The 15,240-nt window shown below is 43.1% G+C and overlaps 1 protein-coding gene across 1 annotated transcript in view; it reads left to right on the top strand.

The window, feature by feature from the left end:
- ANKRD33B (ankyrin repeat domain 33B) overlaps positions 1–6,519 on the top strand; it is a 43,482-nt gene extending 36,963 nt beyond the window's left edge. The window contains exon 4 of the mRNA XM_071736676.1: positions 5,527–6,519. Within this exon, the coding sequence (XP_071592777.1) occupies positions 5,527–6,377 (851 nt within the window). The 3' untranslated portion in view covers positions 6,378–6,519. The remainder of the gene's footprint in view (positions 1–5,526) is intronic.
- The last annotated feature ends 8,721 nt before the right edge of the window (positions 6,520–15,240 follow it).

The following is a 15,240-nucleotide window of genomic DNA, read 5'->3' as shown; positions in this document are numbered from 1 at the left end:
ATCCTACAGGTCCATTTCATTGACAGAGGTCTTGAACACCTAGTTACCTTCAGTTGTTTGACTGTCATGTAAGTCTAACCCTAGAGTATTTTAAGTCACATGTATTTATCAAGCATAGTGAAATTACTTTCACTACTTTTTGTAATAGTTTCTAGATGTTGATATGATACAGAAAATATTTGGATGCTGTGGAAACCAGCACGTTTTTTTCTGCAGGGTACTGTAGCTCCTTGTACTGGAATCAAGGCTTTGGAATGAGATTAGTTTTGGAGTTAAATTTTTATGAAACAAAATTATAAAATTACTGCCACAGACACAGTACTTCCAGACACAGATGCACTTTTTGGACTAGCACATACTCTGTGTGGAAACTAGTTCAGAATTTTCCAGTGCCTGTTATAAATTATCACTTAAAATGGAACTTCAATCCCAAGACCTTATGACTTCTCATATTGACCTTACAGAAAATTGGCTTTCTATTGTTACCACTAGAGAGCTGATGGAAGCCTGTTCTTTCTGGTTTGGTCACTAGAAGCTATTTCACAATCTTTCCATCTTTGTAGATAAGTCAGCCCTTGTTATTCTACTTCTTGTCCAAAACGTGTTGATATCAAAGTTCACTATGAGGTTGCTGCCTCTGGCATCTCGACAGCCACCTTCTCGTTTTCCTGATTAGTAAGAAAAAAGAATACTAGGGAAAACAAACTCTTAGCCAGACAGAAAATGTCCTTGTTAGCCCTCAACAGAAAGGTGTATCAGCCTGTTTGTGCATCAGAGGTAGTGAGTATATTATTGGCTAGAGAAGTGTAGAGTTAATACTTTATAAATTGCAGTTTATATATGTGTTTTGGTGAGTTATTTTGAAGATCCTCACATTTTCAGCTCAAAATAGGGTCCACAAAGGAAATGTGGTAAATTGCCTGCATCCATTTTAATATCTGATTATTTTTAGCACTGTACAGCTTGGAAAAAAATAAGGAGGGAGGAAGCTGCTCATTCAGAATGCACTTAGATGTAGTTCAGGGCTGGAGGGATACTGACTGAATATGGAAGAAGATGAGATAAATTCTATTAAAAGATTTAGTGAAAGAATCAATTTCACTAATATAACAGCAAAATTCTATGTTAAAACATAAGAATGCATGGAAACAAAGGGGGAAACACCCATAATCAGCCGTGGGTCCACTTGCCCACTCTGACTTTTGTACAGTTACAAAGCAGGTTTATGTCTTTAGCAGAGTGACAGCCAGGAGGATTTTAAACTCAGTATCTGTTTAGTGGCTCGGGTAAGACCTCTGCTGATGGGCACCTACTAACAACAGTGCAGGAGGTCAGTAAAGGCAAATAACTCACCTAGTTGCCTAAGCACGGGCTTAACACAGTCAGATGGGGTGGAGGTAATGGCAGTGTGTGACAGATGGCTGGAGCTGGATTGTCAAAGTGACTGCTCTTTCTGAAATTTGAGTTTCTGGAGGGTGGCCAAGGTCAATCACTACAAGATTAAGGCTCTCTGAGACACTCAGCCATCACGTTTGCTCTTTTCCAAGTGCATCTTTGGAGCATGTGACTCGGCCGTGGGTGAGTACCCGGTGAGGAAGGGGGGAGCCCAGTCACTGGTGGGCAGCTTGTCACAGGCTGCAGCACTGCCAGGGCTGAGCTGCTGCCAACATTCAGCCAGGCAGGCAGCCTGAGCTGGGGCACAGAAACCCCAGTTGTCACTCACCTATCAATCCAGTGCAAACTCGGTGCTGCTTCAGTAAAGTTGCTGGAGTGGCTGCAGATCTGGAGACTGGGCTTGAAACTCTGTGAATGTCTGTATAGCATGGGTTGCTGACAGATGCCTGAGCTCTTTCATGCCCTGTCTTTAAACTCGGGATGTCAGTTTTCCATCTCAAGGGACATTAAATCTTCTTACTCAAACAGGACGTTGATATTCCAGAGGGGCTTGTGTAGGCAAATTAGTTGTGCTGAAAATGATCTTTAGGGCAATTTTTAGAGGAAAATCAAAGCATGTGGCAAATGAAGTTTTCCTAAAAGAGAACTGGTAGGCTATACTTACACTGAAATGACAATTGGTTCAAGAAGACTGCTATCCCATTTAAAAAAGGACGTGACTATTCATGTCTCTCCCAGATGAAACGTTCTGCTGAGTGCCATGTTTGTTCAGAAATGTCTCCTGATTTGTACAGAAAATCAATACCACTATAGTAAATCACACTTTAGAAGAGATTTTGTGATACCAGGTACAAACTCAGCATCGATTTCTGTTGAAAGATCAGGATTTCAGTACTCTGCAGTATTGTTTCCTGAGACAAAGTTTCTGAAACATCTGGGGACACATCCATCAGACAGCTGCTGGAGTGGGCTTCTTCTCAAAGGGAGAAGAACCAAAGGTGAGAGCAAGGTACACAGAGGCACTGGCCCCATCAACAAAGGTGCTCTATGAAGAAATGAAGGAGAGCTGGTGACAAGGTTAAGGATCAGCCACTACTGCAGTGATTGCCAGGGAAGTCCATGGTGACAATTGAAGACCACAGAGGCAAGGCAGGTCTGATGTCAAACAGAAAATGAAGTCTGTGGGGAAGGGATTAGCAAGGCATGAGGCTGATCACTGGCTCAGGTATAGCTGCTGCATAGCTCAGGCAAGGACCAGAGCTGAGTGTCTGAGCTTCATTGCAGCCCCCTCACAAAACTGGGGAGCCCCCAATGAGCACTTTCTCAGACAGCTCCTTGTGCACAAGTCTGATCTGAGACCTCACAGCTGCACCATATCAGAGCTGGTATGTCTTCTTCTTGAGAGAACAGCAAGCAGCTGCCTATACTTCTTGCTTGTTTACAGGCAGAGCCTACTGTACATTGAAATCTGTGGGAGAGATTCAGGGGTAGGAAGTTTGGGTAGGCTGGTTCAAAACAGGCTTAGTGGAGCAGGTAGACATGTCTTTGTTCCTCACCTCAATGGTTTGCAGCTTCTGCAGTGATTAATTTCAGATCAATTTCCCCATACTCTCATTTTTTTTCTGTTTCTCTGCTATGGCAAAACATAGTTTGTGTGGAAGGTTTTATTGTAGCCAATGCAAATGGCTTCCTGATTTCTGTTCCTGATATCTGGTTTCACTAGTTGATACCTTGACAGTTTGAAATGCTGTTATCAAGATAATCCACAGAAGGGACAATAGAAGAATTCTTCCACAGAAGAATTAATTCATCATTATGTTCTCTTGCCTTTTCCTCAGGTCTCAGTCTCTGCACATTTGCATCTTCCAAAGCAATGGGACAGAATGTTGTCTCTTTTTCCTGCCAGGGGAGGTTTAGATTAGGTATTAGAAGAAAATTCTTCACTGAAAGGGCTACTAAACTTTGAAATAGGCTGCCCAGGGAGGTGGTTAAATCACCATCCCTGGAGGTGTTTAGAAGATATTAAGATGTGATGCTTAGAAATGGTTTAGCACTGGACTGGTGAAGTTAGGTTAATGGTGGGACTCAAGGATCTTAAAGATCTTGTCCAACTGTGACAGTTCTGTGATTTTTCTGTAACAAGATCTGTGTAGTCAATTTTGTGCTCGCTGCTTGAAAATGGTGCTTCAGCTGATAGAGAAGCCCTTCAAGAAATAAAATGTTGCAGCGTGTTCACATCCCAAGAAACTCAGAAATCATCTACAGGACGATATGTGAACACCACAACTGAATGTTGAAGAGCTCATTTATATTGAAAGCAGGTGGGCAAAGTGCTCATGCCTGTCCCAGAGAACATGCTGCAGATCTGCTTAACAAAGCTGACATTCTGGGGTGTGTAAAGTTCCCTCTGAGATCAGTTGAAGTTTAAAGGCAGAATATAAAGAAAATTATTTGAAGATTAAGAATGTGGCTGCCTCAAACCAGAGGGTATTCACTCCTACTCATCCTGTCATTCATTCACCCACATAGCCATACTCTCTAAAATACTAAGATGTGTGTCCTAACTGGTATGTCCAGGGTCAGCTGAGGGTGATGCAGAGGACATGACTGTCAGGTTCTTGTCATGTGTCCCAGATTCTTTTTGATTGGCAGCAGCAGGCTAGGTTTTTTTGGCCAGATTAGTGACCATTAGAGGTCACTAGCTATAATGTGGTGATGCTTTGCAACAGTCTTGCTGACTTCAGCTTCCAAAAAAACTTGTTCCTGCTCATTGTTCTGCAGCAGTTCTTCCAGATTTGCTGTCTGTATTGATCTCCATCTGCCCTTTACAGTATCATGCCATCCTTCTTGGCAATTGCCCACATTCTACCCCAATACCAGGCTGAGAGGGACTCCCTGTAATTTTTGGGTTGCCAGGGAATGTGGCAGTGTTAGATACAGTACTACAGCAGTTGTAAAGAATGCAATAGAATGGATTAGGATGCTTGCTCCTGTTACTCTCATATCTGTTCTTCAGGCAACCAGATGCTCTGTAGGAGAGGAGCATAACCTCGCTTGAAAACAAAAGTGAAGAACAAGGTCAGAAGCCCATGTGAGAGGGCTTACAGGAACATGAAGAGATCAACAGGAAGGCAAAGCTGGAAAAGTATGCAGAAGAAAGGGTGGTGATGGGGACAGATGTGAGAACTGTGTGGATAAAAATCAGAAATCAGGAATGGGAGGAGAACACGCCAAAAGATAACATACATGACAAATCATTTCCATCCAGGATCTAATACTTCAAATGTCTTAGCCTCTGCTGTCTAGCTTGTGCCCCAGTTGCCTCTTACAGTTTGTCCAGTTGGTGATAATAACATGGTTTTGCTAATGATAACATCATTTCCTCAGAGGTGGTAATCTAAGGTAGATGAAAAAAGGTTTTCTGGGTTCAGGCTGAAGGTCCAGCTTGCCCATTATCCACTTTCTGACACGTATGGAAACTGTCTTTATAGCTTATGACCTTTGTCACTGTCTCCTCAAGTTTCCCTAATATTCTTTCAGAAATAAGAGAACATGAATTGTTCACCTGCTGTTTTCTCTGTTCTGCCCCTGCCCCCCTCCCCACCCCCCCAACCTTATTGTCCCAGTATTTTTGAAAAGCTTTTCTAGAAATTATTTGTATTTTATTTGCTATTTTGGCCTCTAGTGACCGCTGAGTTGAAATTTTCATGGAACTTGTGATCATTTCCCCAAGATCTCTCTTCTGAGTGGCAGCAAACAGTGCAAAGCGCATTATTCTGTGTGGGAAATTTTTTGTGTAGAGGACTGTTTCTCTCTGTATTTGTCACTTTTTTCTTACAAGCCCAAGGGAATGGATTTTTAAATGGCAGGGAACACCCAATGCAATTGAAATTCATTAAATCATTAACACTGCTTTAAGAGAATGTCACTTTTTTTTTTTTTTTTTAACTAAACCATGAATAAGTCAGGAAGCCTGATCTCTCCTTACTGAATGTTCATTTTTACACAAATAGTATAGTGTGTTGTATGTGAGGTGTTCTTGCAAGAACCTGCCCGATTCAACTCTGATCATAGCAGCCAAAGTGTGGGCAGTCTCATTAATTAACAGTACTTGTTTTTCTTTTCTTTGAGGGGCAAATGTTCACGCAACTGACCCAAGCCGTGGGCTGACTTCATGGGAATGGGCTTGTTTCACGGGGAGATCAGAATCTGCCTTCATCATGCAAAAGCTGATGGACAGGCCCTGCCCAGAACAGTTTTGTGATCAATATAAACCAGAATGGCCAAAGATGAAGGAACTTCTTGCCAAAGCTGCGGAACCAAAAACCTGTCTGCAGAGGATTTCTGAGTGTGTGAGGGCAGCTATCCCATTCCGGCCTTTCTACGGCCCGGAAAAAGACGGGGTCCTGGATCACATGGTGAAGGTGACAACAAGCTTGAGCAGTCCTTTCATTGCTGTCTCCTGCCGGACAGTGTGCCCGGGCAGCCCTCCTGCCGTGGGGAAACGCAGACTGGCTGTGCAAGAAATCCTTAGGAAGCAGAGAGCTGAGGAGATCCGATCTCAGGACAAAGACCACTTCAGCAGCTACGAGAAGCTATTTCAGAACTCCAAAGTCACCCTGATCCCCAAGAAGAAGGACCGGCGAGCTAGCTTGCAGCCCATCAGCCTTGCAGTCTCCCAAATGAACATGGTGGCCACTCGGAAAGCAAGCCTCTTGCCCCTCCACCTGCTCAGAAGGAGCAGTGTCAGGCCAGGATTTGTCATCCCCAAAGTCCGTGTCAGCAAGGCTCCTCCACCCACCTTCCAGCCGGAAAAGGCGAGAAGGAGGAGCAGCGCCAAGGATGACCCCTACTTGCAGATTCCCAAATGGAGATACAAGGAGATAAAAGAGGAGCGGAAAAAGGCGGAGGAACAGGAGAAGAAGAAAGCAACAGAGGCTCAGAAGCAGGGGCAGGTGTCTCCTGCCAGAAGCAGGACCTGATTTAAAGGCAGTTGCTTGAAGGTTTTAGAACCGATAAGTCTTGTTATCTGAGCAAGATAACAGACTGCATACCTTGCATGTGCCCACTGCTCACTGAGCTGGAATACTGAATAAAGGCCTTTAAGGTGCAGAAACGGGGCAAGGGCTATGCTACCGTGTGTCTGATGGTGGAGCAGGAAGGTATTTTGAGGTGGAAGACTTACTAAGCTTACCTGTCCGCTGTTGGCAGGAAGTTTTAAGTGGTGCAGTCCTTTTACAGGTTTTTTTTTTTCTGGTTCCAGGTGAATGTCTGAGAAACAGCTTGCGAATCATCATGTGTACGAAAGAATTTATTTTGGTTTTGGTCATTTTGTAATGGACAAAATTAAGGAGTTGTGCTTTTGACACTAGACATTTCTCCCTCTCCTGCTTAGGCAGACGTATTGCAAGGTTTTATAGTAATAATGAAAAGTTTAAAATCTACCACAGTGTTGGTGGGCAGTGAAAATCCAGGTCTACAATTGTTTTGAAAATACTAAGCACTTTATTTTAATTCCAGTAATCAGAGTTAAAGACTGGATAGGTATTAAACTGTACAGCTCTATATAATCTGTAAGGATGCAGTTCTTAATGCTGTTGTTCTTTATGTTGAATATAAAAAGGGCCACATATGAAAAAATTCTGTAGTTAAGGTATTCACATCCTCTGCAGGTATAAATCAGGAGCAGGAACCTGTTTCTTTGGAGCAACAGAGAAGCTGAGCCAATTTTTGAATGCCCCTGTCACCTAGGATTTGCCTCCCCCATTAAGTTTCCCTGTATCCACTATCTGTTGTCCCCTCTTTAGTCTCAGGGAGTTTATTGTCATTGCATTTAACTGTGAAATAATAGAGATGGTAAGCCACAAGTGAGCTTTGTTTGAGGTTGGTATTTTAAATTCCTGTGGAAAAAAACCCACAGGGCTCGTGTAGCCAGAGCAGGATAATTATGCAGCTTGTGGAAGTTCAAGCAATTTTCCCAGGTATCAAGTCCAGCCATATGCTATGAACATCTAGTCAGAGATGCAGCACCAGGCAGCTCAGAAACCGTGGCCAGATGTCATTGTAAGCTTTTGTAGTATGCCTCTGGGTGCCTGGAGAGGGCAGTGCCTCACTCCTCTTTCTCAACACTGGGAGAAAACCTTCCCTGGTACAGGAGTACATCTCAAAGTGGGAGTTCCCACAGGTTGCTGTAAGTTGAAGGCTTACTTAGGGGTTTTTTCCAGCAGCCAGTCTGAATGGCAGGCCAAACCCTGGCTGTAAACCCACTACTTACTGAAGAAAGACCTCATTAAAAAAAGAAAAAAAAAGAGGTCAAACGCAAAGAGAAAGTCACACAGCACATGCTCAGGCTACGTTTTTCTCAGGCTTTGAAATGAAGTGTGTGTGTGCTCTCCCTGTGGTGTTGCTCTGCAGGAGAACAGGCACATCCCAGCTGCTGTTGTCACCAGCTTCTCCCTGCAGCTAAAGAGAGGGAAAACCTTTCCCTCCTCTGCTCCCACAGCACAAAGGCTTGCCACCATCTCACTGAACTTGTAATGAAACCCGTGTCTGTCATGGGAGAAATAAATTCAGATGGTTGAAAACCAGTGCCCAGATTGGTATTGCTAGCTTGCATCTGCAGGGTCAGGGCCTGACAGAGGTTATGGTAGACACGTGAAACAAGGATTTTCTTCACAGCCTGCTCTTTGTACCTCTTGCTGGAGTAGCTGTGCTGGCACGACTGCATTGTCAAGTAGCCTGCCAGGTCGGAGTTGAAGGAATATGCATCCTGCTAATGAACCTCACCAGCCCTGTGAATATAAAGTGTCTGCAAGTGGATCAGTGGTGTGCAATTCATAAGCCTGCCTTCTGATATGAATTTGGTGTGAACAGAATATAAGCTAAACTCATTTCTGTGGAGAGTAGGAAGACAATCTTTTAGCTGTTGGTGACAAAGATATCAGGATAGATTTTGGATTGGTACACTGGATTGAATGGTTTAACTGTTTTATTTTAATTTTTACTGACAGAATAGGGTACTGAAGATTTAGCATTCAGATTCAGCATCTGAAAAGCAACCTGTGCTGCAGGTAAGCACTGGAATCTGCACACTTCGTATCACTTGAAGGAGACATAATTGACAGGTGCTCTCAGGGATTAATGTACAGTATGTTGGAATTAGGGGCTGAAAATGAAATCTGTTTTCTAACCCTTTGTACTTAACCCTCAATATGTGTAAAAATATGTGATACTTCCATTAAAAGAGACACCAGCTGTTTAACTTACTTGGTGATCCTATTCTTCAGAGAGGTTTGATGGTGCTGCTTTTCACTTTTCAGTAGATCAAAAAGCCCATCCACTTTCACCACTGTACTAATCAGCACCATCTGAAAGAAGTTTGGTTTCCCTGGAAGGAGCTATGGTGGTTTAACTTCTCCTTTTTGTGAACTTTTTGCTATGGGGAGAACAAAACCACTCCATTTGTCCTAACATCAGTCTGTGGCTGGCCATCTCAGCATAGAGAGAAGCCATTGCTTCAATGACCCACAACCACGTTGCCCTGCTGCAAGCAGGCAGTCCCCTGGCATCATTACAGGCAGCAGGGCTGCACTCTGTGCATCTGTGTAACGTTTGGCACTTGCTAGGTCAAAAAATGCAGGCACAGGTCTCTGTCTCCTCATTGCCTTCCTCCCCTTCTGCCTCATTGCCCCACTGGCTGGCTGGCTCCTCCTCTTCATCACTGGTCTCACCCAAAATGCTGCACCTCTCACTTGTGTATTTTATTGTCTGAAGGTTACAGTGGGCAAAGCTTTTCCAAAACATGCTTCTGGAAACCTGCAGTAAGTGAACTGTAGTGAAGAAGGAGGCACACTTGGCTCTCCTCCAGCCCTTCATCCCCCTTGAGCTGCTGCCACTGAGGAGGATTTGATTTGTGTTGGATTTCAGCACAAATAGAGTGGTTTATTTTGTGTTTTGTTGTTTTCTTTTTTCCCCAAGAGACCTGTAACTATGACATGTCAAGAGGTGCTGACAGTACTTCAGATCACTCCTGGTGACTCCAGCAGGAGGGTTTACCTCCTAAGAAATGCGTGCCAGCCTTTGGCAGCACCCCCTGGCAGCTGGAGCCCCTGTGGGAATGTGGAGGAGATTCTGCAGGATGATGCTCCCATGCATGGGAAGGGGACACTGAGTCCTAGGGCAGAGGGAGGTTTTCTACCTGCCTTCAGTGCTTGGCTGCAGTCTGGTGCATTAGTGGGATTGATGCTCCTGAGTGTTGTGAAACTGAAGCACAAGCTGTGCCTGCCCCCATGGGCATTGCTTGTCCCAGTACCCTGTGAGCTCTGGTGTGGTGCTCAGCCTCTCACCTTCTGGTGCTCATTTACTGGGGGGCAACCAAGCTGACAGGCTGGCTTACTTCTGCAGTAAGCAACAGGGATTTCATATAATGACAGTGAAATGTGAAATCCCAAGTAATGGTGTCACAAGGAAGAGACCACCAACCCCATGGAAGGTTTTTCAGGCTGGAACTCAGAATTACATGTGGCTGGCTCCACCATGTATTGTTCATGTTCATTTGGGATTTTTTATGACAATGTAAACTGCTCCTTAAGCCTTGATAAAAATCCTCAACGGGTCTTACCACTGCCTGCATTTTTCTTAGTAGCCTGGAGTGCTCATGCTGTCCTACTAAGGGAGAGAGAATAAAACAGCTGGTAAAAAACCACCCAAGTATCTGTATCTCTCCTGAACACCAAAAGAAGGGATTTTTGAGGAGGTTGCAGATGGTGGTGCTTAGGGACGATTTACTGGTCAACTTGGCAATGCTGGGCTAGTGGTTGGACTTAATTTAAAGGTCTTGTCCAACCAAAACAATTCTATGATTATATGGTCAGGAAAATCACAGCCTTTCCCTCCTTCTTTCAGCACTCTTTGGAAAGATTAAAAGAGCACCAGCAACAGAGCTGCTCAGCATCTTCAGCCATAAGGTAGGGCAGAAAGATTTGTAAGAAATGTATCCTCACATTTTTCTTCCTTTTAAATTATCTCAAGTAGAATTACAAACTCATATGGTCACTTGGTTCATGTAAAGACCTTCATTACTTAGATAATTAACTTATGCGGGGAGTGTCAGAGTATCAGAGAGCGCAGCCGAGCAGTCAGCATCTTCTCCAGGCAAGAAAAAACTGGACTGCCCATTTGACAGACTGCCCACATAATAAATTTTGCAACTAAATCTTCCAAGTCCCTGAAAACAGTTTGGAAAGTCCATCAAGGAACAGGGTCGGGAACTCATATTCAGAGACACAGTGTTTGAAGTGTTTCTGACCACAGCTCTCAAGTCATCCAAGTAAGAAAAAAATATAATATATTCATATACAGTTCCAACGGTATTACAGACTGTCACATTATTACAAAAGAGATCTGGAGAATGGTACATGGCAAAAGGGAAGGGCCAACTCATCTTGCTTTGGAGAACAGGAATTTTCTTCTGCCTGGAGAATTCCTACATACAGCTAAATACACCATTTAAGGAAAAAAAACACTCATAAACCCTGGACACTTTTTCACTTTGTCTGTAGAGCTGTTGACCACTTGAGGAGCATAAAGGACACCAAACAGAGCCATGCTTAGACCAAGGTGTGTTTTCTAATGCTAAATACACTGAAAAAGGATATTTCCAAATTTGGCAGACTGAATGCCACAAATAATTTCCCTACCTACAAAATCTCTATATCATTAAGTTATGTTAATTATACAGAATATTAGGTTAATTCATACCTACAAAGCTACCTATTGGTAGAGCAGTTATGCACATGTCATTCACATATAAAGTAATAGATGCTGTGTATATATATATATATAAATATTCATATTTGTATAGGAATTTATAAAATATATACACATAAAAAGGCTCTCACCTCCCAGTGATAATGTGAAGCACTCAAATATGTTAATGATGACTGTTGCTAAGAAAGCTAGTGTTAAATAATTGTTCTGTAAGAGGAAAACATCATTCAGGGTATAATATGGAGGCTACAAAGATAAAACAGACCAGCTGCCTTTCTGCTGAACACTATGGAGTGATTGCATGGGAAGAGGCAGGGAATTCTGTGAAAAATCATACTTCATTGGGTAATTAAAGTTATTATGTATATAAATTTTGCCTAGTCAGGTTTGAATTTAGCACTTCTCTCAGCACATTTGATTTCACAATTTTCATAGCATTCTTTTATGGCTATAAAACTGTGCAGAGGTTTGTGGATAATTAGTGGGCCAAATGCTGCTGTTTCAGTCCTCCCTCAGGAAGACAGAAGAGGTTGGAAAAATGGATTCATGTGGCTCCTTTTCCCCTTCCCATCATAGCAGCTTCCCACATGAATGAGGGTTTGCCACTTTGCCCAAGCCCTGCCTCCTAAACAAATCAAAATTTAACAGAAGCCCTCAGGAGGCATATGTGCAAAATCCATGTAGACACCACCCTGGATGCATCCAGGGATTTCTCATAAGGCACTGATCAAACAGTGAGCTCTTGTAGATGTGAATCAAGAAAGTGGCACAGGAATTGCTTGAACATTTTGGCTCCATGTGTGAGCACATGCGTGTGTGTGTGCATGTGGTATTTTTATTTTTGGTGCCATAGTTACTGAAATCTGCTCTGGGCAGTGTTTACCAACAAAGATGCTTTCTTAGCCTCCATATGCAGCCTTCTACTGACAACATTGATAAAATATTTACTTTCCAACTGCATCCAGCACTGGGAGCTAAGCTTTCCTCATGGTTGCTGCCATTATACTGAAGCCAGCTTCTGGCAGAAGTTGGTGGTGTGGGGATGCTCTGCATTATTGTGTGACAGGGCTAAAGTGATGCAAATCAGCAAGTGAACCCATTAAGTAAAGGCCCCACTAAAGTTCTATGACAGCATTTCAAAAGAATATACCAACCTAGTTGTATTGAAAGCAGACACACTGTATCATCAACTTCTCAGGTTTCTCAGGGAAACAGTGGAATAGTTGTCCGCCAGGATTTATGCAGTTTGTGTGCAAGGCATATGAGGTCTTTGACTACCTGCTATCTTTTTCCAAAAGCTGCAGTCTCAGCCTCTTGAAGAGCATATTTATAAATGAAATAAACGAACATTTGTTTGGTGAGCAATAGAACTCAGCAGATCAGTCATGTTAAACTAATTTGACTTTGGTTTATTTTTCATATGATTTACTGATGAGCAGTGTTTGTGGTTTCCCAGACCTTCTGCAAGAGCCTTTTTAGGCTTACACAGGGTTTTCTGCACCAGTGTGCCTGAGAGTCTGCACCTGCTTTTTGTTACAAGAAACTCTGTCAGCTACTGAGTGGCAGAGCAGCAAGAACCAGGCTCTGTTGTCTGACAGTGGTCTTCCTCTCATGGTGACTGATAGGCACTAGTTTTGGTTTTATGCTCAAACTGGACTCTCCACCTTCTTGGGTAATCACTTGCTCAGCACCTTGCACATATATGAGCCTTAAATACACAGAAATGTTTTCTGGGTTTTCATGGCTGACTAAGCTACTGTGCTCAGAGAAACCATACATAAAGTGCATGCGTAAACTGCATGTCAGCTGTCCAAAGAGGGCAGGAATCATTTCTAGATCTTGCCTGTATTTAAAAACAAAACCAAAAATAAAAAACAAACAGTTGAACTGATTTAACTAAAAATTTAAGCTGAATGATGTGCTCAGACTCAGGGTTGGTTTTAATGACACTAATATTCACTTGACTTAATCAGAAATAGCTTGAGATTTAAGTGATATAAACCATTCATCTTGAAATCTGTTTCTTCCCAGGAAGTTCTGACAGCTTAACCAAACTGTCTCCAATGGCAAGTGCTGCCCCCTAACCTGCAGGCAGGTTCTGCCCACAGATCTCTGCTGCTCCATTCTGCTTTCCTGGTTTTACTTACAGGATGTAAAGACACTTGTTTCTCTTCTACAGCTTACCCCTGATTAGCTCTCTCCTAAGCCCAGCAGAGTCAATGGCACCTCTTGGAGAAGTCCAGTGCCTCTTCCTCACCTTCAGCTAATTACCAGTCTTGCTTTCATTAATGTGGCTTCCATCTGGCAGAAACCCCTCCCCTGGCACAGTCCCCAGACCATGCTGCAGCCTGGCTCTAGCTTTGGAATTTGAGAAGCTTGAAGGCCTTGCATGCAGCCCTGGCATCACCCCTTCTGGGTAAGAACTGTGTCATCATCATCCTCCACAGAGAAAAGATCTCTTTCCATCAAGTAAAACACTGGCTTAATTGTTAATTCCAGGCTGACTTTTGAGGATCACAGCTCCAGCTCAGGAACAAAGTGAAGCTGACAACAGTCAGAGGCAGAAGATGAAATATTTATCCACACTCTCGTGATATCCATGCTGGATTTTAGTAATTCTCTGTTCGCTTGACTTCTCAAGGCTACCTACAAGACACAGCTTTGTACAGCAGACAGGCGTGGGATTTAACCACGTACAGCAGACAAACAGCCCACCTCCCAGACAGTAAGCTTGGGGCTTGCTTGGACACCTCTTTTCCTTCTTTATCTTCAGGCTCTTCAATTGCCAGGTGTAGAGCACATCCATAACTGTAGCTACTTTTAGTCACTAAAGAAAGTCTCAGCTTCAGGATGTGTCTACCTGTATAAGAAAGAAAAATCTGTAAAGACAGTGGGCAAAATCTATAAACATGGTAGGCAAGCTCTGGTTCTTTCCCTCCTAAGCTTATCATCCCAGGACAGAGGATATGTGCTACATTGGTCACCCTTCTTCTTTTAGGGGATTGAGTGACATTTCCTCAGGGCAAGAATTAGTTGGATTGAAAAAGCAACAAAATTAGGTCATTGTGAAGAGCTGGGTGTTGTATACCAGTCATCTAGGATATGGTCAAAGTAAAGAGAATGCTGAATGAGAGAAAGGAAACCACCACCACACAGGAACACAGCAGAAAACATTGAGGGAAGAAAACTGAGCAAAGCCAACATCACCATGTGGGTATTTCCAGAAGCATCAAAGCTGCAGCTGTTCCTGTGTTGGCACATGGAGTGCTGGGCTTATTCTCTTGCTTATCTCTTCTGTGCCTTGGTTTCCTTACTAATTAAACTGATATTTTTCTGAACCCCAAGTTAACTGATAAGGTCAGCTCTTGATTATCAGGTAATAAGGCAAAAGGACAGGTGGGAAAACCTACAGAAACAAAACTACATCATGGAAACTCTGTCATTTAAGCAGAGCACGTCATCTGTTGGCTTTGGAAAACCACATAAAGTTCTTTACAGCTGGTGGAGGCAGTTTGGATGGCAGGGGCCAGAGCAGAGCCTGGGGTTATCCCCATGGCAGTCTGCAGATGTCAAATGATGGTGAGGCCAGACACATCCAGAACACAAATCATCTGCTGCTCACGGCTGGAGGGTGGATGAGCCCACACAGTTCTAAAGGCAAAGAACTGCAAGAGTGCTCATGCATTCCCCAGTGTATAGCTATACATACTGTTAAAGACATCACCTTTCAAAACCATGAGAAAATTTAACCATTTCCCTTGGAGTAACAGTAAGGTGATAGTGTTTTGGCCTGGTCTTCCCACCAAGTCCTATAGTTAGCTAAATGAGTATTTGTTGTATAGCAAAAAGTACACCGAATGCTTTGCCTAGAATTGCAAGGCTAAAAAAAAAATTACATCTAATACCATCATCATGCCCTACTTTTCTGAAGAGTTCTAGCTTTTGGAGATTCCAGTGGGCTATTTAAGAGATTTGTGAAGTTATGAAAGCTAAAGACAGGTCCTTACAATCTAAATGCCATTAAATCCCTGTGTTGCCATTTCCCATTAGCTGGGTTCTTCTGAAAGAAGACACATC

Source organism: Heliangelus exortis, chromosome 2 (genome assembly GCF_036169615.1).
Source record: "Heliangelus exortis chromosome 2, bHelExo1.hap1, whole genome shotgun sequence".
NCBI lineage: Eukaryota > Metazoa > Chordata > Aves > Apodiformes > Trochilidae > Heliangelus > Heliangelus exortis.
The sequence above is the reverse complement of the archived record's forward strand: the minus strand, read 5'-3'. Positions and strand labels throughout refer to the sequence as shown.